This window comes from Propithecus coquereli, unplaced genomic scaffold (genome assembly GCF_000956105.1).
Source record: "Propithecus coquereli isolate 6110/MARCELLA unplaced genomic scaffold, Pcoq_1.0 Scaffold28, whole genome shotgun sequence".
In the NCBI taxonomy this organism is placed as follows: Eukaryota; Metazoa; Chordata; class Mammalia; order Primates; family Indriidae; genus Propithecus; species Propithecus coquereli.
This window is the reverse complement of record NW_012148396.1, coordinates 4,695,153-4,719,876: the sequence shown is the minus strand read 5'-3', so window position 1 is coordinate 4,719,876 and position 24,724 is coordinate 4,695,153. Positions and strand designations below refer to the sequence as shown.

General features: G+C 38.5%; 1 protein-coding gene across 1 annotated transcript in view; it reads right to left on the bottom strand.

The window, feature by feature from the left end:
• Positions 1–24,716, bottom strand: part of KHDRBS3 (KH domain containing, RNA binding, signal transduction associated 3) — a 180,766-nt gene extending 156,050 nt beyond the window's left edge. The window contains exon 1 of the mRNA XM_012647978.1: positions 24,518–24,716. Within this exon, the coding sequence (XP_012503432.1) occupies positions 24,518–24,605 (88 nt within the window). The 5' untranslated portion in view covers positions 24,606–24,716. The remainder of the gene's footprint in view (positions 1–24,517) is intronic.
• Between the last annotated feature and the right edge of the window lie 8 nt (positions 24,717–24,724).

Genomic DNA, 24,724 nt, shown 5'->3' with positions numbered 1-24,724 from the left:
TAGGAAATGGAAAACCATATTTCCAGTTTTCTAATTTGGTACATTTTGTTCCCATTACCACGTACTCATAAAAGCTGACAGGCTGCAAGCCCACCAAATAAATGCTTTCTACTTGGTATCTTCCTAAAGAGCCATGGCCTAAGCAATAATAGCACCAATTACTCTAACAGATCATACTGCAAAATATGATTTAGAAGGCCCCATCTAAGTGTTCACATACACTGTTGGCAGAAAGTGTAACTAGTACAATTCATCTATAAATCAATTTGACAATGTGAGTCAAAACCTTTAAAATGTTGATTAACTCTGACCTAGTTGATTAACTCTGACCAAAACTTCTAGGAAACTCTCCTAAAGAGCAGACTTGTATACAAAGGGGTTTGCTGCAGCATTCACTGAATAAATCTTTATGAAAGACCAATTTTGTTCCAAGCACCATGGATACATGGTCCCTGCCTTCAAGGAGCTTACCCTCTACAAGGGAGACATAAATAAGATTACAACCCAGTGAGACACTGGTTATGACAAAGGTATGTAGAGTGCTCTTAAGAGATCAGAAGAGGACAGAAGAGGGTACTCAATCCATAATTTAAAGTGAGTGGTAAACTAGATTCTTCTAGGTAGTGACACTTGAACTGAGCCTCTAATATGACTTAAGCAGATAAGATAAAAATGAGTAATTGTGAGGCACAGGCCTCACATAAAAAGTGGTTTTCATGAATCAGATAAGAAATCTATCATGTTTGTAGCCTCAGGATCAAAGAGAGGAACAGCAGAAATAAGACTAAACAGGTAAGGAGGGCAATGATTCTATCCTGAGAAATTTATTTCAAGGATATGATCAGCAGTGAAAAAAATTTAAACAAAGGAATAATTTAATTGGATTTGCATGTTGCCCTGCTACCTTTCAAAATGCAAATCTTAAAAGGAAGAGGAATAGCACTAGTGGTAAGGAAGTAAATTCAGGCTATCACAGTAATTTAGGTCAGAGTGGAGGTGGACAGAGAGTATAAAGACAGAACAGACAAATCAGTTCACTCCTGTAATCCCAGCAACTCCTAAGGCTGTGGCAGGAGTATCGCGTGAGGCCAGGAGTTCAAGGCTGCAGTGAGTTATGATCTAGCCACTGCACTCCAGCCTGAGCAACGGAGTGAGACTGTCTCTCTTTAAAAACAAAAACAAAACGGACCAACCAGGATTATTAATAGTTCTAAAAACTGGAAATGCTCATTAGTGAGGAATTAGTGAGCTAATTATATGATGACATATGTAACATGGAGTACTACACAGCCATGCAGTATTCACAACTTTCTGGTGACTTAAGAAAATAACTATGACAGAATATTATACTTAAAAACAAAACATAAAATTTTATATGGAGAACGAAATTGAAGGAAATTTTCCAAAATATTACCAATGGTTATATTTCCAATTGGTTGCTTTCTGGGAAGTGCAATTTTTTTTTTCTTTTTTCTATTTCCTATTTTTTCTACAATAAGCATTCATGGAAATAATGTAAAGAGTGCCTTATACATACTAAGCATGTGTGCAAGTGCGATTTATATAGGATTCCACAAAAAAGACATGAACTTTGGTCTCATGAAACTTATAATCCAGTAAAACATATAGTACATTTATTATCAGAAGAAATATTCCATTTTAAATTTAAATACAAAAGGGGAGGAGTTAATTGCACCTCTTCCTTTCCAATCTGGATGCCTTTTATTTTCTTGCCTAAATCCCCTGGCTAGAACCTCCAAGACAATGTTGAATAGGAGTGGTAAAGAAGACATCCTTGCCTTGCTCCTGATCTTAGAGGAAAAGTCCTTCACAACCAAGTGTGATGTTATCTGTGGGTTTTCACAGATTGTACTTTACCGGCTTTTTGGAGTTCCTTTTTATTACTAGTTTGGTGTTTTTATAATGAAAGGGGTTAGAATTTACTAAATACTTTTTATTTAACCACTGAAATGATTATGACTTTTTTTTCTCTTATTTTTTTATATAATTTGGGTACTAAACTAACCTTCCATTTCTGGGATAAATCTCACAGACACGGTGTGTAATCCTTTTTATATGTTTCTGGGTTTGATTTGCTCATATTTTGTTGAAGATGATTGCACCTGTATTCATAAGAGATATTGATATGTAGCTTTCTAGTAATGTCTTTTTCTGATTTTAGAATCAGGGTATACTATTCTCAAAGAATGAGTTGGGAAGCCGCTACCTAAATATTTGTGTCCCCCAAAATTTGTATGTTGAAACCTGCCCACCAAGGTGATGGTATTAAGAGATAGAGCTTTGGGGAGGTGATTAAGTCATGAGGGAGGGCTCTGCCCTCATGAATGGGATTGGTGCCCTTTTATAAAAGCAGCTTGAGGGAGCCCAATTGCTGTTCTCCCCTGGACACATAAGATGTCACCTATGAGGAACAGGCCCTCACCAGACACTGAATATGCTGAAACCTTCATCTTGGACTTTCCAGCTGCCAGAACTGTGAGCAATAAATTTCTGTTGTTTATAAATTACTGAGTCTAAGGAATTTTGTTATAGTAGCCCAAATTGACTAAGACAGCAGCATTCTGTCCTTTTCAATTTTATGGAAGAGTCTGGGAAGAATTAGTATTAATTCTTCTTTAAATGTTTGGTAGGATTCACCAGTGAAGCCATCTGGCTTTTCTTAGTGAGTAATTTTTTATTCAGCAATTCAATTTCTATACCAGTATATTCAAATTTTCTATTTCTTCTTGAGTAAGCTTGACTAAGTTTCAGTTATTTGTGTCTTTCAAGGAATTTGTTCATTTCATCTAAGTTATCCAATTTACTGCCATGCAATTGTTCATAGCATTCCCTTCTAATCCTTTTTGTTTCTGTAAGGTCAAGAGTAATGTCCCCTGTTTCATTCCTGATTTTAGATTTAACTGACTTCTATGGAACATAAGTCTTCTCTCCTTTCTTTTCATCAGTGTAGCTAAAGTTTTATTTATTTTGTTGATCCTTTCAAAGAACCAACGTTTGCTTGTTGACTTTTCCCTACTGATTTTCTATTCTCCATTTCATTAATTTCCATTCTAATCTATATTATTTCCTTCATTCTGTTTGTTTTCAATTTATTAATATTTCCTCTTCTTTGCTCTTGCCCAGTGTCTTAAGAGGGAAGGTTCAGTAACTGATTTGAGATTTATCTTCATTTTAAATATAGGAGTTTACAACTATAAATTTTCCTCTTAGTACTGCTTTGCTTCATCTCTTAACTTTTTATATGTAGTACCTTCATTTTCATTTATGTCAAAATATTTTCTGATTTTCCTTGTGATTTCTTTGACTTACTGGTTATTTAGGAGTCTGTGTATTTCCCAAATTCATTTGCTATTGATTTCTAATCCCATTCCACTGTGGTCCAAGAATATCCTTTGCATAATCTCAATCCTTGAAAATTTATTGAGGCATGTTTTATGAACTAGCATATGGTCTATATTGGAGAACTTTCCACATGTACTTGAGAAAAATGTATTTTCTGTGGTTACTGGGAGACATGTTAATATGTCTGTTAAGTCTAGTTGGTTTATGATATTGTTCAAATCTTCTATTTCCTAACTAATCTTCTACCTAGTTGCTGTATACATTATTAAAGTGGGGCACTGAAGTATCCAACTATTATTATTAAACAGTTTATAATTACTTAAAGACACTGTAACAAACGTAGTGGCTTAACACAACACAAATGCATTCATTATCTGGAGGCCAGAAATCTAAAATGGGAATGTAAGGCAGTAGCATCCGATGGCTTGTAGCCACATCATTTCAACCTCTGCTTCCGTTGTCACATTGCCTTCTGTCTAGCTCTGATTCCTCCTGCCCATCTCTCTTACAAGGATCAGTGTGATAACACTGGGCCCACCCAGATGATCCAGGATAATCTCTCAATCTCAAGATTCTTCTTCATATCTACAAAGTCCCTTCTGCTATATAAGGTAACATTCGCAAGTTGTAGGGATTAGGATATGGACATTTGGGGGGGCCATAATTCAACCCACTACAGTCATTAACTGAAACAAATTGTTGAATCAAGTCCTAGTTTATTCCATGTCACTGAGCTCAGCAGGGGCAAGACAAGTCAAGCACATTTTAGCCCTACTTTTAAATATAAAAACTTGTGTTCTTTGAGCATCCTTTGTTTAATTACTACATCAGTCACTTTTAGTTTCTTTTTCTGTATTTCCCCATATTTTATGAAATTATTTCAAGTAATCATGTTGAACGAATACGCAAGGCTGAAGCAAAAATCTGCAAATAAGATACACCTTCTACAGCACTGCAAAGAAAAAGCATAGGTTTTGAAGTCAAAACGGAGCTTGCTTTTAATCTTGTCCTACTACACATTAAACACTAAGGTTTAACTTCTCAGGATCAGTTTTATTATGTATAAAATGGAGTATTAATACCTATCTGTATAAGCTTGGTACAAAGATTAAATGATATATGAAAAGATCTAAAAAATGTTAATATTAATAGCTCCTGAAATTGTATGTGCAATGAATGGTAGCTACCACTGTCATTATTACATATTCTGATTATGAAACATCCCAAAACAAATTATATGGAAATTAGATAATAATCTCTTCTCCTTCATAAGCCATCACTAACTACGATAGCCTAAAATGATGTTTCTCTCCTAAATTTCTACTATATCAACTGCTGGTATAATTCACCTGGCAAATACTTACTGCCTTTCAACATTTTGTCTACTGCCGTCTTTAAATGTCATTTACCTTTTTACATTTATTCTAATTATATATCTTATTTACCCAACTGATGTGTGAATTTTCTGAGGCCATGAGCTATAGACTTTTGAAACCAAATGAACACAAATTGAAGTTTTGGCTCTACCATATACATGTGACCTTGAGAAAGTCATTTAGCCTTTCTGATGCTCAGTTTCCCCATCTACTCAATGTAATAGTGGTTTTACCTAAAAGGGGCCATTATGAACATCAGATGATACCACCCATCTGGCACAGGCAGAGGGAAAAGCAAGTGCAAGGGCCCTAGAGATTACATAACTGTACACTATGATGCCACACAAATAACAAGAAAGAAATACACAGTTGGCTTGATAGGAAACCCCTTAACTTTCGACATTTCATAGATTTTCTTCAAAGTCAAGGACACTGATTTCCATGTCATGAATTGCAGTATATTAGGATTAGAAAACACTGTTTTGAGTAAAAACAAATGCTGTAATTAAAGAGCAGCACAATACTTACTAGGGTTGGTACAGTCTATTGACAGATAAAAAGTGGGATGGTAGAGGGAAAGAAAAAAGGAGAAAAGGTGTCAAGTTAGTTGATTAACTACCCGATCATTCTGCCATGTGATACCAAATAACCCTTCATAAATATCCTTACAGGTACGCTGAATATTATCCAGATAAGACTTCACTGTGATGTGGGAGGCAAGAAAAATCAATTTCCTAAGGCCCTGACATCCACTGTAATTTAACAGAAAGAGTATACATTTGGGAATCAGACTGATGATGTCCAAAGAATTCAGTTATCAGCTAGCTATGTGACATTGGGCCAGTTACAACTTTCATGAGAAGTTTTCTCACCTGTAAAACAGAATTTACAACATTCATTTCAAAGGGCTGTACTGAGGACTGGAAAAAATATGGACTGTGACTCTCCTGACACAACGTCTGATGCTTAGCAAGAACTCCACAAATAATAGCTCATTATTATTAACAATTATGTGACACTGACGAGTCATTTAACTTCCCTAGGACCCCTGATATATAATTTGATATATAATACATGAAAATCCCTAAAACCAAGCTGAAGATATACTAAGCACTTGATAAATATCAGTTTTTTGTTATATCCCCATTCCTCTATGATAGGCAGAACAATGGCTACCCCAAAGACGTCTACATCCTAATCTCCAGAACCTGTAAATGCTAAATTGCATGACAATGGAGAATTAAGGTTGCCGATGGAACTAAGGTTGCTAGTCAGCTGGCCTTAAAATGGAGAGAGTAGCCAAGATTACCCAGGTGAACCCAACATAATCACAGAAGACCTTACAAATGGAAGAGAAAGGTAGAACAGAGAAAAGTAGAGAGATGGCAGAGTGAAAAAGACTCAGCCTGACGCTGCTGGCTTTGAAGATGGAAGAAGGGGCCACAAGCCCAGGAATGTGGGCACCCTCCAGAAACTGGAAAAGTTCAGGAACAGATTCTCCCCTAGAGCCTCCAGAAAGGAATGCAGCAGTGTCTGTATCTTGATGTATGTAGCCCAGTGGGAAATATCTCAGATTTCTGATCTCCAGGACTATATGATAATAAAGCCACTAAATTTGTGGCAATTTGTTAATAGCAGCCATAGAAAACTAATACATCCCCCCTTCTAGTTTTTCAGTTTTCTTTTAAATAGGTCTCAAAAAACATCTGAATCTGAAAATTGAAAACAGAAAAAGCAAAATTAGTTTGTTTTCTTTACAGAGATGCACCTCATTTTAAAATGAAATATCTTTAAAAAAGCACTTCTTATTGAATTAAATTGAATGAGTGATCTTCTTAATAGTGCTTGATTCCAGGGCCTTGTCATAAAAAAACTTAGAGGACATGAAACAATATAAACCGACTCATTAACATTTTACACCAATGATGTTAAATAAAATAATTAAGATGTAACACAGAGCATAGAAGTACCTAAGTTTATGAGGAGCTGCCAACCCAAGTCTGAATTATGAGCAACTGAGCAAGACATACTGCACGCTTCCCTTGGGCGCACAGCTCGCTCCATGCATATGGCATACATTAGGTTTCAAGGCCAAGTTTGTGGTCTGAAATCTATTCTGAATATTGTGATTTTGTTTAATCAGAAGAAATACTATTTCCTTTATGAATATGTGATATCAGGGGAGACCAGTATTTTCCCTCCAAACAAGAAATCCAAATCAAGGTACTTAGAAAGGTTTATTAGTGCTATTTTTCAAACTGATGGCAAAATTATTCTGGCAAGGGGTCCTTTAAAGGTTACTCAAGTATAAATTGACAACTTTAAAGTGAATTAAATGAAACAGTGAACTACAAATTGACAGAGCACGGTCTGCAGGCAAAGGACCTGGAAAAATGTCAGTGACACACGCAAGTCTCTAGAGGATAACAAGGGTCCCTCTGCTCCTCCCCTAGAACTGTAATATCCCCACCAGTGAGAAAGAACATGGGCATTCTAATGGACTCCTCTGGAACACCAAATTGGGCCAGAGCACCAGAAGGTGGAGCTTCCATGTGGGGGTAGGCAAGAGGCTAAAAAGCTGTCTTTTAATTAGGGCACAGTAGGTGTTTTCTGGGCTTTTCTCCTGGACGTCTCCTTTTTTGGCCCATTTTTATCATGTAGCTGTTGTAATAAAAAAGCCCCCGAGCTCTTCCCATTTTGGATGAGCTCCTACCCCCCACTCAAGAAAATAAAAAAGAACCAGGGTGCAACCCAAGAGAAAAGCAGCATGAAGCAGACAAGTGGACCTGCTCTTACCCAAAGTCCTAATGAAAGGAGCTAGAGAAAAAAATCTGATGCAATTCAGAGGTCAAAGGTTCATGGCTGAGGTTCGTTAATAATAAAAAGTGTATACCTGCCTAGAATGTTGTTTCTGCACTCTACACACAGCCTCAAGGAACCCTAGAAGCATGACAGAGGCACTCATTAGGCAGCAGGATTCACATTCAAGAATGTGAAGGTCTGGGCCCTAGCCCTATCTGATGATGTAGCAAGGCTAACTGAAAACACTCTGAAGAAAGGCAGGAACTTCAACATGCATATGCTGGTGAGGATTGGAAGCCACAAAGCTACATCGTTTAAATTTAAAGTCTACTGGGGAAGTGTGAACCCACTCTAAGTCAATTTGGAAAATGTGTGGTCAATGATGAAGAGAAGCTATGAGCAGCCATTAAGCATTCCTGACAGATGAGCCTGCAACAAACTGACTATTCCATCACGCTGCCTAAGCTCTCCGTACTAAAGCGCTCTCTTCCAAATTCTTATCAGCTTAGGGTTCAAGAAGCATACAGGTAAGCACTGCTTGCAGCAGTAACAAATTTTAAGATCCCTATTTGAAAAGAAATGCATCACTATAAAAAAAAAGTTTTCAAATAAACATTTTTAAGTGTAATTTACACTGATAGGATTCCACACTCTTTCTGAAGTTAGTCATCTTCAGTAAGAAAAGGAAAGAACTGAGGGTTTTTTTTTCCTTTGCTCAACACTTCAATGTGGACAGGGCCACAAGGATTCCTTCCTTTGTCCTTTTCTCTGTAGATCCCACACATTCCCTGGATGATCTCATCCTCAACCAGGGCTTCAAATATAGGCAGTGTATTTTTAGCGAAAGTTTAAGTCCAGAAAGACCACATGTAATTCTGAACTCACATAATTCAAAAACATTTCAACCAGCGTTGTTCAGTGACCCAAATGATCTTTCTAAAACACAGAGCTGACCATGCCATTCTCCTGCAGTCCATCCTTCAACTGTGTTCCAGAACCTTAAAATACATCCATACTCATTAGCCATTTGTAAGGCCCTTCATGTTCTAGTCCCTGCCTATGCCTCTTACCCCATAGCCCAACACATTCCTGCTTTCCGTTACACTCCAAATAGACCACTAGGAAGTGTTTTCACATACATCACTCATTCAACAAATACTGAGTGTCTACTGTATGTTAGGCACAGTACTGAGCACTGGAGGTTCAGTAGGGAATAAAAGCCCCAGCTCTCAGGAGCCTGGAGTCTAGAGATACACATTCTTGATGTATGTCACTGAATCATCAAAGTAAGTCAGGGAGGTAGTACCGTTTGATGAACTAAGACACTGGAGTTTAGAGAGGCGAAAGTATGTGCCCAGGTCCAATAACTCCTAAGTGGCAGAGTGGTCCCCCCACAAGCTGTAAGTCCTAGACCCAAGGCTAGTGCCATAACAAGGATCACCTGGCACACTTGACTGAAAAACAGCAGATCTCTCCTCAAAATCAGTAGCTGAAAACTCAAATAAAGGAAAAACACTCTTTTTCAATCTTCCTTCACCAAAGTATCCTGAGAAAGTGAATTCATTGCCCTAATCCATAATGAAAAAGCTGAGACCAATTGGCTATTCACTCTCCGAACATTTACTGAGTGCCCACTATTTCCCAGACACTGTGCTGAGCAGTGCAAAAGGAATCGAAGATCCCAAATCAGATTCCCTACCTGTAAGGCACTTGGATTTTCATGGGAGAAACAACTCCCAACAAATCATTATGCTCTAAGTGTGATAAATGCAATGTTGGCTGCACAGAGGAAGGCACTGAACTAGGTTCCGGGAATACAGAGAGAGAGAAAAGAACAGGAACTCATTTGATGCATACTATCTGCCAGACAAAGAGCCCTGCAGTCTTCCGAGATGACATGGTTTTAATATTGAGCAAAGAGACTCCGAGACGTTAACTTACATCACAGTTATGTCATACTCCGGAGCCCAGGATGTTTCTACTACTACATCAGGAGTCACACGTAAGTCCCTGTTCCCTCTCCCAATCAGGATAACATACTGCTCCTATGCAGTGCCATAGTACGGTGTGCTTGTCTTTATTACACCACTTACCACCCTACAATATAAATGTCTTTTAATTTGGCTGCTTCCCCACTGAGCTGAAAACTCTTTAAGCAGGGATAAAGTATTACCCAGCTCTGAGTCCCAGCACTTAGCCCAGCCTAAGCACGTGACCATTACTGACTAATGGAGGAATAAGAACTGAACACTCCTCTAGCCCAGGAGGAAAGACTGTGGAAAAAATATACACCCTACCAGTCTCCTCTTAAAGGTGTTTCCACCAGAAGTCTAAACAGTGATTTCCTGTAAGAGTCTAAAAGTCTGAAGTCTAAATAGTAGATTATGCTACTCTCTTGCCTTAATGTTCACTCTCCAAACCTAAAAAACTACTTTCTGCTATGAATCCTTTATTGGAAGTAATATGGTGCTCTACCAAAGACAGGTGAGCCAAGAATGCACACTTGCTCCTCTAAGTAAATACTTCAAGAAGTACATAATGGGGATTAACTCTGTGCCTAGTATTCTGTGCTGGGCTCCATGAAGGAGGAAACCAAGGAAAAGTGTCCTGCTAGCCAAATAAACTTTGGAAAAAGAGGTGACTAACTTTGGAGCACCTAACAATATGCCAAGCACTTTACAGGTTCTCTCATGACAATTTCATAGATGAAGAAAGTGAAACTCTTGGAGCTTATTATTACCGAAGGTAACACACTTATTTACTATTTAATGAGCAAAATCCTGACTGAGGGAGAAAAAAAGGAACTAGAAAAATACAATCCAGAATACAATCAATGGCTATTAAGGTACATGACTTCTTATTCTTGTCCCCTTATTCTTCGAAGTTATTGTAAACTGTGCAAATATAGGGCAGGGAATTATTGCTTCCTATTTGTTCTGAATTGATGGTACACCAAATGATGGACAGTATGTCAAAAAGGAGAAATTCCTTTATCCACGGATCTCTGAGAGAGACAGATACTAAAGAATAATTTCCTTGGTACGTTTCATATGAAAACAACAACAAAACACAAAACAGTAAAACTTACTAAACAAATCAAAATCGTATAAGGAACCTCCAGATCTAGAAGATAAAAGCCAAGTAGGGGCAGGAAGCCTGTTCAGTTTCCCCTTCATCACCACACCAGAACACTCCACAGAACCAGAAATTGTTTTGTGACCTGGAACTTTAAAATCACTCCTTTGGATTCAAGAGAAAAGAATGGCCAAAACTTCATGCTGCTTCTAATAAACACAAGATGGCCTGCCGAAAAACAAAAAACAGCTCACCAAGTTTAAAACTGACTGTTGAACTTTTGAAATTTAAAAAAAAATGTAAGCAATAATTAAAAGCCTGATTTATTTTAAAGCCAGCAGAGACATTTTAAATTGATTGAATTTGCATCTTTATGTGCAAGCTATTGATACTGGCTGTGATATACTCTGGTGCTTGGTTTCTTTTCCAGTGTCAAACATCACCCTGATGGCAGTCACTGTGCATCAACAATAGGTGGTCTTTCCTAATGACACACTTTTCTCTGAGAATGGGATCACTCCCTGATAAAATCCATTTGTCACTGCTGTAATAAAGTCCTTTTTTGAATAAATTAGAGCAATAAATTACATTAAAAAACTGTGAAGAAAACAATTCTATTCTGAGATAATAAAAGGAGTATAATTTTGAAATTTTTCACCCAATTGATTGGTGCTGTAGCCTTGCATTTCAGCTGAGACTATGTGGAATGCGAGTAATGCTAGATCACAGCAGGGGCCACGTGCTACTGCCTGCAGGTATGGCTCTGCCTTAAGATATACTTTTATTAAGAAAAAGGTAACTATTCTATCATGACGAGAAAAATATCCTCACGAGTATATAAAATTATTTGTCTCAGTATTACTTTGCATATTATGTTTTTAAAAGACTCTCATCTTACAAACAAAGAGCACAACTGATGGGATTAAGACCACTGGGACTTAATGATGCCATGTCTGAGGCTGTGGGAGGAGAGGAGGTGAAGGAATTGCCTGAGCAGAAGCCTGAAATAAGGGCAGATGTTAACTGCTTAGTTGGGGGACATGTATCAGCAATCTGGGAGTACAGCAAAGCATGCTCCAACCTCAGAGCCTAGGGGGTCTCATGCATGAAAACGCGGCTTGACATGAAAACTTCTCATGGCTGTAGAGGTAGATTGCCATATGTCAGCCCGGGAGAAGGGTCTCAGGGCTTCCATTGTTTGAACAGTGGGCCAAGTTCCTTCTCTCCCTTCCTCTCAACAATGCCTCAGTTAATATACAACCAATCTCCCAATGGAAAGCATGTAGTTTCTTTGTTCCTTGATCAAATGGGTCACAGCTACTGAAGTTAGAGATTGATATCCATGTACATAGCTTGAGCTTGGGATAAAATTAGTTTACCTTGATCAAAAGGATTGTACCTACTGAAGAATTATGTGTTTTCCACTTCTAGAAAGGAGAAGGAAATTAGCTAGGACAACTTGTGACTTTGGGGGAGCCCCAAGACCTTTGATCATTGTATATTGTGATTTTTTCACATAAGATCATTGTATTTTGCAGCATGGCAAAGAAAATAAAAAGCAAGTGCTGGGCTTCAGTTGTCACCACCTTGGCACCAGAGTGCTGGTGGTCCCCTGATTTCCCCGCTTTCTTAAATATTATTTCTGTTTCTGTGTCTTTGTTTCATTCATCTCTTGCAACACAGTCTGCCAGGGGACCCCTATCTTTATTGGGGATGTCGCAAACCCCCGATACACAACAAATTGGTAAGTCACAAGACACTGATGTCCAAAAGATTCTTATGAGAGAAATGAATGGTCTGCAATAGAAACAGCCCACAATTACCATAGTTTCTTTTTTGAGACAGGGTCTCTCACTCTGTCATAGAGACTGGAGTGCAGTGGCACGATCATCATAGCTCACTGTAACCTCCAACTCCTGGGCTCAAGTGATCCTCCTACCTCAGCTTCCTGAGTAGCTGAAACTACAGGCACAAGCCATCATACCCAGCTGATTTTTATTTTTATTTTTTGTAGAGACAGAATTTTGCTATGTTGCTCAGGCTGGTCTCAAACTCCTGACCTCAAGCAATCCTCCTGCCTCAGCCTCCAAAAGTGTTGAGATAACAGGTGGGAGCCACCATGCCCAGTCAGCCCACAATTATCATTAATTCATTCATAAAATAACTTTTAGTGCCCCTATTCTGCCCCTATAGTGGATGGCATTGGTAAAAAAAATAATTTTTTTTTTTTTTTTTACCATATTGGTAATAAAGCCTGATCCCTAGTTGCTAAACTGAGAGCAGGGAGGGGTAGACAGATTACAGCCCACGGCCAAATCCAACACATTGCCTGTTTTTATCAAGTTTTACTGGAACACAACCATTCTCATTCATTTGTATCCCATCTATGGCTGCCTGTCTGCTACAATAGCAGAGGTTGAGTAGAATGCACATCTCAGCTATTATTTCTTCTCTGGCTTTTACAGAAAAAGTTTGCTGGTCCTAGGCTTACCACTTCAAATAGAAAATGAAGATACAGCCACAGATACCTATGTATTGCCCAGCTGTCTGAGGAAAGGGCCTACAAGCAATGACACACAGCAACCCAGATCTTGGTTTCCAAATAGCATTCTACACTAAAAGAAACCAGGGCACCTTAGAAGAAATGGCTGATTCCAGCAACAGGGCACAGCAAGTACAAGATGAGCCTGTTAGAAAGAAAGAAAAAAAAACCTCAAAAAACATATGAGATGATCCTGTCAAAAGGACGCAGGAGCCAGGGCAAAGGACCACCAAGCCAAACCTGGGACAATTTGAGCTTCAATTTATATAGTGACAGTAAAGGATTATAGCCCATTGAATTAAAGAAAAATCCATGAATTTATATTAATAACACAGGTAAGATAGATAAGATAGAAAGAGAGAAGGGGGAGAGGGACAGGAAGGGGAGCGGAGGGGAGGGGATGTCCCTTTTCAGTAGAATACCAGCCAGTAAGTGTAGATGGAATGACTGAGTTAGAAAATTACCAATTTACAACCATCATAGTAATAATTCAGGTAAGAAACATTAATGGATGCCAAAATTTGTGAGAGTTTAATGAAAAACAGGATTATTTACATAGTCTCAAAGTACCTTCCCACAAAAATATCAATTAATTACAAAAGGAAAAACTATTTTCTCTCTTTTTACAGTGAAGAAAACTGGAACCACCTTAATCAAGTGATCAAACTTAACATCACCAAAATAGGATAAAGTGACATTGACATTATGTGCCCCTGGTATGACAGACTAAGAAAGACACATCATTACCTCAGTGGCATTCCTGCCAAAAGAGTACATAACATGAATCTAATTTTAAGGAAACATCAGACAACCTAAATTGAGGGACATTCTGCAAAAACCTGGCCTATAATAGTTTTCCAAAACACCTATCATGAAAGGCAAAGGGAAACGGAAGAGCTATTCCAAGCTAAATACCAAAGAGACTTGACAACTAAATGCAATGTGTAATCTGGAATGGGATCCTATAAAAGACAAAACTGGAACAAGTGAAATCAGCATATGAACTATAGATTAGATAACAGTACTGTATCATTGTTAAGCTTCCTAATTCTGATCATTGTACTGCAGTTATAAAAGAAAAGGCCCTTATTTTTAGGAAATACGTGCAGAGGTATTTAGGTGTTTAAGGGTAAAGAGTCATAATACATGTACCTTAGTCTCCAATGACTCATGAAAATACACATATACTTAGAATAACCAAGGAAATGTGACAAAATTTTAATTGGTGAATCCAGGCAAACAGATATACAGGAGTTCATAGCACTATTCTTTTAACTCTTCTGTAAGTTTAAAATTGTTTCCAAATAAATTTTTTAATGCCAAGAAGAAGAAATAAAGGTCTTAACAATGGCAGGGTGGAGGAAGAGAGGAGGCAGATAAACAAATAACCACAATACTTGTTGGAACCCAAGTTTGTCTGATAAGTAGGAATATCAAGATATTAGAAACATACAAGAGATGGAATTAATAATCTGGAGGAGTCAAACAAGTTATGTATCATTGCCCAAGTTGTTTCCCCTGCCTTGCAATGATGTCTGTATCTTGCTAATACCTCTTTGAACAAGACTCCTCGAGAAAGCCAATCGTGGTCCTGAGATAAGCGAGAGATGTCATTCTCCAAGCCCCCCAAACCTCCATGCATTCTTCTACCACAGCACTTAACACATTCTTAAAATTGTTCTGTCTACATGTTTATCTCCCCCACTGGATTACAAATTATTAGATAAAATATGGTGATGATATAATGATGAAGACAATGGCAGCAGCAACTATTTACCCTGTATGTATTATATGCCAGGCATGACACTAAATAACTCTTCACACATATCTCCTTTAAACCCCATAAAAACTCCAAAGGGGATTTAGCTTATTTTTTCTTCAATTAACACTTTCCAGACATGGAACTGAGGCTAAGAGAGTTTAATGTATCCAAGGTAACAACACAAAGAAGTGGCAGAGCTGAGATACGAACCCAGGTTTGTCTAAGACTAAGTCTTTACTCTTTTTTACCACACGGTCTGATTTCAGTATCATTTTCAATTAACTGTAGTGTATACATGGTAGGCAAACAAAGGTGAGAGAGACTTTTCTAAGTGTTTTACGTCTGTTAGTATTTTCTTAGCACACACAAACTGAAAGCAAGGACAGAAGAGGCACAGGTGGTAGGAGAAACCAGCCTTTAAAAAAAATCATCTACCAGTGCAGGGGCAGATAATCCACTGCACTGACAGATAACCAAGAGCTGAGGTATAGAATTCAGTTATAAAAGATAACACATGAGGAACAGAAATATATAAATGTGTAATAATCTCAGATACAATAATTATATTCTCATTTTAAAAATTTGTAGTAAAACTAAACAAATATGAAATCGCTGTCATTACATGTTAATGATGACCAAAGGGGCGGCATCACTGCCATGTGCAGATGAATGAGGGATCCAAGGCCCAGAGAGGCAAAGTCACAGTCCAGAACACATAGTGCAATTTAGCAGTTCAACAAATGTTTGCTGAATGTATGAATAAAATGGAAGAAACCTCAACAGTATAAATTTTTAAAGTCCTGAAGACTCTCATATGGTATTCAGCCCTGCTAAAAATTATTTAAAAATGGAATCGTGGCTTTGTCCAAAATTCTTCCCATGTCTTGTACCTGGTACTGATCAAAAGTCCCCCAGCCCACTCAAGTCAGTAGACAACAGAAAGCAAGAGGAAGAAGGAATTTCCACACCAGCTGACAAATCTTTTGTTACTACTGTTTGCTTCCTTATGCAAATCAAAGAGTTTGAGTTATATACTCCAGTGAAAATTAACTATGAGGACTATAACCTCCTACCCCAAAATAACAGATTATAATGGCCAGTAGTAGCCCTAAGTTAGACTAACCTAACACTTTCTTTGAGAAAGCTTTCAATTCAATACTTTCAGAATATTTTTTCTTTATGGCACAATGATCTCTGTAAGTTAGCTGCATGACCCGGAACAAGTTATAAATCCCTCTAACCTCCATTTCTTTACCTGTAGAACAAGAACAGCAAAACTAAATTCACATGGCAGTCGCCAGGATTAAATGAAGAAATGTGTGAAAAGGAACCTAGCAACAGTATGGGGCACAGCTGAGGCACTCAAGAAATGGTGGCTACAAAATAAAAACAAGTTATGGTTTTATGAAAATATTGATTAGAAAGTATGCTTCTTAAGATATTAGAAATATGAAAAAGTAATATCAGTGCATGAAAACCAAAAGCAATGCAATGCAAGTTTGTTGATCAACTCGTTTCAGTTCAGAAGCAGCTATCAGTGTGGACAAAGAGGGTAACCTAGCTATGTGGAGCGCCATCTAGTGGAGGAAAAGCAGAGCACAAGTGGTATAAATACAGAAGGGGGAAGAATAAGGAAAAATGATGAGAATGAAAACTGCCCCTTCTCCTCTTCATTACAATTTCTCCATAGGAGCTCAAACCAACAGTGACCCCAAGTGTAAGATTTATAGCTAAAAGAAAGATCAAAAAGAGTAATCTCACATATTTATGCCCTTTATCATACCCAGAAAGAACATCAATAATATGCTAGAACACCTTTTAAAATCCTTAAAATACCAGCAGGGGCTGATTGGTGAAAAATTATGGAAATGTGAAAAATTACGGAAATTTACAGCTTACCAATTCAGAGTAAGATATCTTGTGCTTGTGGAGAGAGGCTGCTGAGTGTCCAGACGTGTTTTAAGATGTGCAGTCATAAAACTGTTTATGGAAGCTTCATTTGTTAATTTAAGCTTCAGGTGCTGTACCTCGAATAGCATAATAAAAATCAATCAGAGCTGCTGCTAATTTTGGACACGATATTAACGAAAGAAGCTTCCTAAAGAATGAATTTCTCCTTCAATATTTCCAGGGTTGGGAAACTAAAATCATTCTAATAACATAAAATTACCCTAAAAAATGAAACTGCATGATTTATGTATTAAATTATTATTATATACTTTATGTTTGGAAAGTGATGCCAATATGCACTCATCTGTCTCAGAGCATTCTACAAAAATAGAAGGTAATGTTTATTAAGCACCTATTGTGTGTTAGACACTGTACTTATATTTAAAATGGCAACCCCACAAAGGCACAAGGTCCTCAATTTTACAGATGGGGAAACTGGGGTTCCAAGAAATCAAGTAATTTGCACAAGGTCACAGATTAGAAAGTGGTCACCTCCCCTAATCACATGGCTCTTTCTGCACCAGCTTGTCCCTTTGTTCAGTAACGCTGTTTCCCAAGTAAATGCCATCCACTAGACTAACCAGGCTCGTCTTTGTCAGACAGTTCTGATGCCATTTTGCCATGACACTGCCTGTCCCTCTGCACAGTATGCAATTGCCCTGCTCACCAGATCACCCATCCAATACCAGGCATTTAACTTGAAGAGCTGCATAATAGCAATTCCTTACAAAAGTTAAACATGTAAAGCCAGACATGGCGAAAGCTTCTACCTGGTGCTCATAGGTAAACTGCATAGGGTCTTGGAGTTGGTTAGACAAAGCTCTGAATCCTGGTTCACCACCTACTAGCAGTGTGATCTTGGGCAAATTATCTGACCTTCCTGACCTCAGTTCTCTCAGCTGTAAAATACGGTAAAATGATTTACTCTTTTAAGACTGCCAGAAAAATTAAATGAAATAACGTACATAAAGCATATAAACCAGAAAAGGTTCTTGATAAATGATAGCTATTATTATTACTAGCAACTGCAAGGCAAGTGTATTTAAACATATTCCACTTTTCCAGAAAGCCAAAACCATTACCAGTAGGACTGTATTTTTGTATTTTCTTGACACTTTTTTCTTCTTTGACCCTATATTTAGAGAATGGAGAATTTCTAAATATACCGTAAACTGACTACAAATCCCTGATACCATACTCTCGACCAACTGTTTCTGTGATAAACAAAGTATTAAAATAAAAGGAGCTCTGCACCTCTTTGAGAAAGAACTTTACCAACAATTTCACTTACAAACTCCCTATACAGAATGTTTTTCTATTTTCTCTTTGACCGTTGAAATATATACATAATTAAAAATCCTTACCTTGATGCCTACTGAAGACTGAAAAATATTGCTGGAGAACACAGGAAAAAAAGTGAGCTTGCCTTTTTGGTAAAACACATTTTCAGGAATCTCTTTTAAAAAATTCATCACCAGTAAAAAAAATTCTTAAGAGGCTTCTGCTATAATGAAACTTTTACTTAAAAACAACAATGTTGAGTTCTGTCCTTTTATCTCTTTTCTTAAAGTATCTTATCAAAACACTGCAGACTTGATTAAAAATTTCAGCCTGAAATTTTAACTTATAAGCTATGTACCTTGACTGGGCGAATTATATTTTTGAGGCCTCATTTGGGAAAAAAACAAAGGAAGTAGGAGGGGAGAAAAACCTCCTACCTTGCAAGATCTTGTGGGGATGAGAGATTAAAAATTTCAGCCTGAAATTTTAACTTACAAGCTATGCACCTTGACTGGGCGAATTATGTTATATTTTTGAGGCCTCATTTGGGAAAAAAACAAAGGAAGTAGGCAGGGGAGAAAAACCACCTACCTTGCAAGATCTTGTGGGGATGAGAGATAATGCACAGAAAGCACCTGGCACTGAAGAGGCCCTCAATTTGGTAGCCTTTGTTATAATCATTATCCCCAATGCTAAGGAACACCCTAGTTCTATTGTTTTGGTAAAAAAATGTAAGCCATTCTATCTTCACTCGGTGGGACTGGTGACACAGGCAAATGGGTCTTTTGATATTGAAGTTGATGTTGGCATTCAATTTGCAATTTCAACTGTTCCTTTGGCTTTGGTTTACCTTTTGCATCTATATTGAAGATTAACTCCTTCAGGTAAAAAGGCTTATTTGGCATGTGACAAGGGCCTCCAAAATTTTGTTTTTAATCTGTAGTAAGAAATCTCATTAGGAGTTTAGAGGAGAGCTAATTGTATTAGAGTGCACTGGCTTAATAAGTTCCTTAAGAAAAAATAAAAGTAAATAAACATCTAATTCAAAACAGATCTGACAGATCCTTCTCATTATCTTCTAAAGAAGGACCCCCTACTGTTCTACCACATTTAAAGAGCACTGGGATGTTCTTATGCTTAACACTGCATTTCACTCAAAACCTTCTTCCACTGATATATGCAGAGCTGTTACAGACTTCATCCCGACCCCCAATTCAGGTGCTCCAAAGTGTTAAGGAGCAAAGCTCTTTCTTTACTGACTGCTGAACTCCAAATATAGTTTCTAATTCTTCTACCTGTATGATGATTAAAACATAACATTGAAAGGAAGACCGGAGTTCCCAAGGGCTATGTGCCAAGAATCATGCTAGGTGCCAAAGATACAAACAGATGAAAGATGAGGCCCTGCCTCCCAAGAAGGTCACAGTGTACCAGGGGAGACAAAGAGATCCAAACAAGATCACACCCTAAGAGGTAAGCACCCAGTGCTGTGAGAGACCAAAAAATGGGCAATCTAACCCATTTTGGAGAAAGGGAAGTGGTCAGAGGAGATATCTTAGAGCAGACTGAAGGGTGAAGTATGAAAATTTATGTTCCATAGTTTATCTTCCAATTTAGTACAGGCTAAAGAAAATAATGAACTGCACATTACCTAAAGGCCCAGGTTTACATTCTCCTTCTGTCGTTAACTAATTGTGCCATCACAGTTTGACCAATAACTGTTCATACCTCTGAGGGTCAGTATGGTATGGTGAAAATAACAACAGACATGGAAAAGAACAAGGCTTGAACCTTCACTCTGACATTTTATTAGTATGTCACCTTGAGCAAGTCACTTTAGTTGTCAGAGTCTCGGTTTCTACAACTGAAAAATTGGGCTAATAACCTCTCCATCTCTGGGCTGTTACCTGTACTAAGATTACAAACATGACCTGGCACAGAAAAGTGCCTCGAAAATGTCCATACACTGATTTAGGAAATCTAAACCATCCAATAAACTTAAAACTCAATCTCAAACTAACCCAGAGCTTCTCAGGGGTGGAGGGACTGTGGCTCTCCTCTTTATCCCTGGGACCCAGCACAAATAACTGGCATAGCAGGTTTTCAATAAGCACATCACTAACGTCCAAATACCAAAACATTGTAACATACAATCACTACATCACTTTGATTCATAATACACTATACAGAACTCAGAAATGGTTTATCTGAAACTGTGAGTCATCCCATTCATTTTACAAACAAACAAAAAAGGTGAAAAGCCAAAGAAAAACAATTAGAAACTAAAAACCAAATAACCATATCCTCTTCTAGAGGAAGCAGAGACTTAGACACTACAGCACGAAGGCACCTCACCTAAATATAATTCTGCAACTCTCATTCTTACTCTCTCACTTTACAGCTCTGACATCATTCAAGAAAATCAGAAATATTTTCCAAAAGGAGTCCCCCAAAATGAAATTTTAAACCATCAGGTTTTGTGGATTTCAAAGAGATGCACATAAGGTAAAGAAATGATCCTCCCTTAATACATCTGCATCTCCCACATATATCCTAAGTCATGCTAAGAGGCCTGATATTTGAGAAATTGATATACTATGAAAAATATTTTGAAATACCAACAAAAAACTTTATCAATCTGGACACAAATAGACCACCTTAATATTGAATCCTCTGTTCCATTTCCTCTTATAACCAACAACTAAATATAACTTGGCAGTGCACCAGCCACCAATCCATACATTATACCAGATAATTAAAAATATAGTGTTATATAATCTTATTTAATGGTTACTTGGCTTGGATTGAAAACCATCCAAACCAATATCTATCGGAGGGCTGGATTAAATTATAATGCACAGGACATTTCTGAAGATGTTTTTTAGTAAGAGTCAGCACATCCCTTACTAGCAAATATAATATAAAATATGCAACACTACTTTCATCTCCAATTAACGTCCCTGGCAAGAAACTGCAATATCAATTCACCCTACAGGTACCAGTGGGGGGTTTGGGGGAGGGCGGAGGGAAGAGCACTAAAGCCTATTTTTTTTGAGTTTTAACATCAAGTACACAGGACCCACTACTTTTGTTAGAGAAACAAATTCAATATTTGGGGGTCTGAGGGAAAGAGAACCAGTTATCCTGGGAAAATAAAAATAAAATCAGTAACTAATGCCCACCACAAAACACAAGTCTGCAAAAAGTATAAAAGCCATCCTACACTAGATAGGAGTGTACCTCTTGATGTCATCCTAGCTCAAGTTCTTACTTAAAGATTATTAGAAAAAAAGTACTTCAGCTAGGAAATTGATCAATGTTTACAAATACTGAATTTTTAAAAGATGACTATACCTCATTTATAAACTGTTTCATTATTGTAATGTGTTGATTATTAAGCTTATATACTGGTCACAGGAGGGCTTTAATTCAAAAGTGCCTCTTGGTCTGACCATTAAAATCCTGTAAGATAACTCTACCAGAATGTCTGCTTCTTCAAAGAAGACAACTAGGGAAAGAAACTTTAAAAAAAAATCAGGATAAGTCTTCCTAAAGGAAACATATTATTTCTCTTACATTTAAGTCAACCAGAAATAATGACATTAATTATAATTTTTGCAAGGTTTTAAATCAGCATGTGAGAAGTGTTTCACTCCATCTTTTTGGGAAGGCGTAAGTAGAAAGAACAATGGCCTTAGAGACCTAAGACTTCAGTTCAAATAAATCTCAGCTGCCTATAAGCTTATACAGCTAGGGTCTTCAGCTCCCTCCCTGAAAAATGGAGACACCAATATCTGCCTCAAGGGATACAAGTATGAGGATGAAACTAGTGCCTTGGAAACTTTCAAATACCGTGCAAACATAAGGTACTGTTAGCCTTCGGATGTATTAACCATACAATATAGCCATTATGTGTCACGCTACAATAAAATAAAGGTTTGTAATGCTGACCCATCATCACTGTACAGTTTAGTGCAGGAATACCAATTCCAGCGCCAAGATTCAGAATAACCTCTGAAAAAATAGTTTCCTTAGAGGCAAATAGTCACAAAGATAGAGAAACAAGAATAAAAAGCTTTCCTATACAGCAAATAACAAGATGGTTATCGGATTTAAAATCAAAGCTTCCTCACAATCACTTAATTTCAGACTTAAGACACTATGTTTTGGAAAGGCACTTGTCATTTTGGAATTATATAATAGAGCATAATTAATATTTTAAATGATAAAGTTCTGCATTCTGGATATGAGCCTGTGCTTTAAGAGAAAATCATTTTAGGCTGAAGTCATCTAAATTAACAGTAATACAAACATCTGAGTAACACCTCTTTCTTCCTTCCCATGTTGAGAAATGTATTTCATTTTTGATGGAAAGGTAATCAAGTTTAACATCTAAAAAATACTAAATGGGAACATTTCCCCAATAAATATGTTTCAAGTAACTACAAGTCATTAACACTAGTGAAAACACAGAAACCAAAAGAATTTTGAATGTGTTAGCAACACAATACTATGACAACATGGCACAGAAAATAATTCTGACTTTTAAAATAAGATAACTCGCCACACTTTTAGTTAAACTGCTTCCTTAATTGAGCAGAACATAACTTTGATTCGGCTTCTTTATTAAGAAAAATGCACTTGATTCCATAGTCCAGAATATTTCTAATGCCACTGATTTCACACAATGTACAAAGAAATTTCTTTCACAGAGATGACAGCCCAGCAGGCAACAAAAGATATATGTAAATCATGAAGAGCAAAGAGTACAAACCTAACTGTAGAACTGTTCAGAAGAGCATGGCAATAAAACTCAAATTCCTTTTCCTTAATTTAGGAACGCGTGCCCATTACTTTTTCAGAAGCTTATTTTATTAAAGAAAGAAAAATAAGCATGTAATTAAAATAAAATGGGGGAGCTCTGTAAACCTATTTCTGCTCAACAATTCAAATATGCTCAAATTCTTGGGAACAGTAAGAGTCTCTCCACCACCACCATCAGTCGACAACACACACACACATCCTACTCCAAAGAACTGGTTGCAATAGGCAAATATCGGAGGTCGCTATTTTAAAATATAGGTATCTATATACAAATAGAATATGTCTGCCTCATCTTTCACTTCCAACAATAAAAGAGCCAGGGCCAGCATTAAGAGCAGCAGACACGATTCATCTAGGGAACCTCAGACTGTCACTGCACAAAGTGATTCATGCAAAAGGTAAGAGATCCGACCGGATAATATTTCTGCCATTTCCCAGAGAAAAAACATGCCAGTGGCCCCCAAACCCATCTTCATCTGAAACATTATTCCAGATCTAGGAGTAGAGGACTGCTCCCAGGAAGAAAGGCTTAATTTACCATCCATCTCAGCAGATTATTCAGGAAGCCAGAGGAGAAAAGCAAGCCAGGGGAGTATGTCCTGGGTAGGGTGTCTCCATAAATCCCTCTTATCCCCAGGGTCTAGTACTTCTCAGGACCTTTCACACCCTGAGCTGGTTGGAGTAATGTGAAAATGACAAAGACTCCTTCACCAATGTTCTGAACCTCAAGTCAGCCACCAATGAGGGTCACCCACCCAGTGCTTCCCAAAGAGAGGGCAGGCAAACCAAGAAAAGGGGTTTTTTGCCAGTCTTTTCTCTCCCACTCACTTTTCCGAGGGCCAGCGGGCGAGGCTTGGCATGAGCCGCCCACCCCCAAGGAGGGCAGACTGCAGGGCTGAGGCTCTTGGAGTTTGAATATAGGAGAAACAGAGGCTGGCAGAGAAAACTGGGCTCTTCCCCTGAGACCGCTGGGTTCTTCTCCTCTGAGTGCTGGGGTCTGATCCCAAACCTCTTCCAAGGTCCCCAAACTTCACGAACAATTCAAGCACCTGTTCCCTTCACCTCTTCTGCATCTGATTCCCTCAAGTCCTTCCATTTTTTCTCCAGCTCTTTCTCCAGTTCCTTAGACAAACCAAACTCCCTAGTTCCCTGAGTCCCCCCTCCAATGAGATAATTCAATCTCCTCTCCAACAAAGCCCTCAGATCTTCCCCGTCCCCCATCCAGAAGTTTCCCCTGGGTATCCCTGAGTCCCCAAAGGTCTCCTTCAAGTCTCATCCATATGCCCCAGCCTTCTCCTTCCTTCCCAAGTCCCCCAAATGCGCATCTCGGTCTTCCCCCCAGGTGTCCCACATCCTCCCAGGTCCCATCCAAATGTCGCCGGATTGCTACCCGGGACCCTCCCGTCTCCCCGATGTCTACTTCCAGTCAGCCCCCACAGTTGCGTCCCCCAAAGCTCCCTGTACTTCCACCCAGTCCCCGACCCTCCGTCCCCTGGCCCCAAACCGCCGAGGGCCGGCAGTTAACGGCGGGCGCGCCCTCACCTTGGTTCACCAGCCGCAGAGCGTGCGTGAAGGAGGGGTCCAGGGAGTCCTTTTCCGCCATCAGCTCCGGCAGGTACTTCTCCTCCATGCTCGCCGGCCGCCCGGGGCCCGGAACGCGGACTCGAGGCGCACGGGCAGCGGCCGCCCGGCAACCCCCGACCCCGCCCGCGCCCCCAGCAGCGCGGACCGCGGGGCCAGACGCCGCGG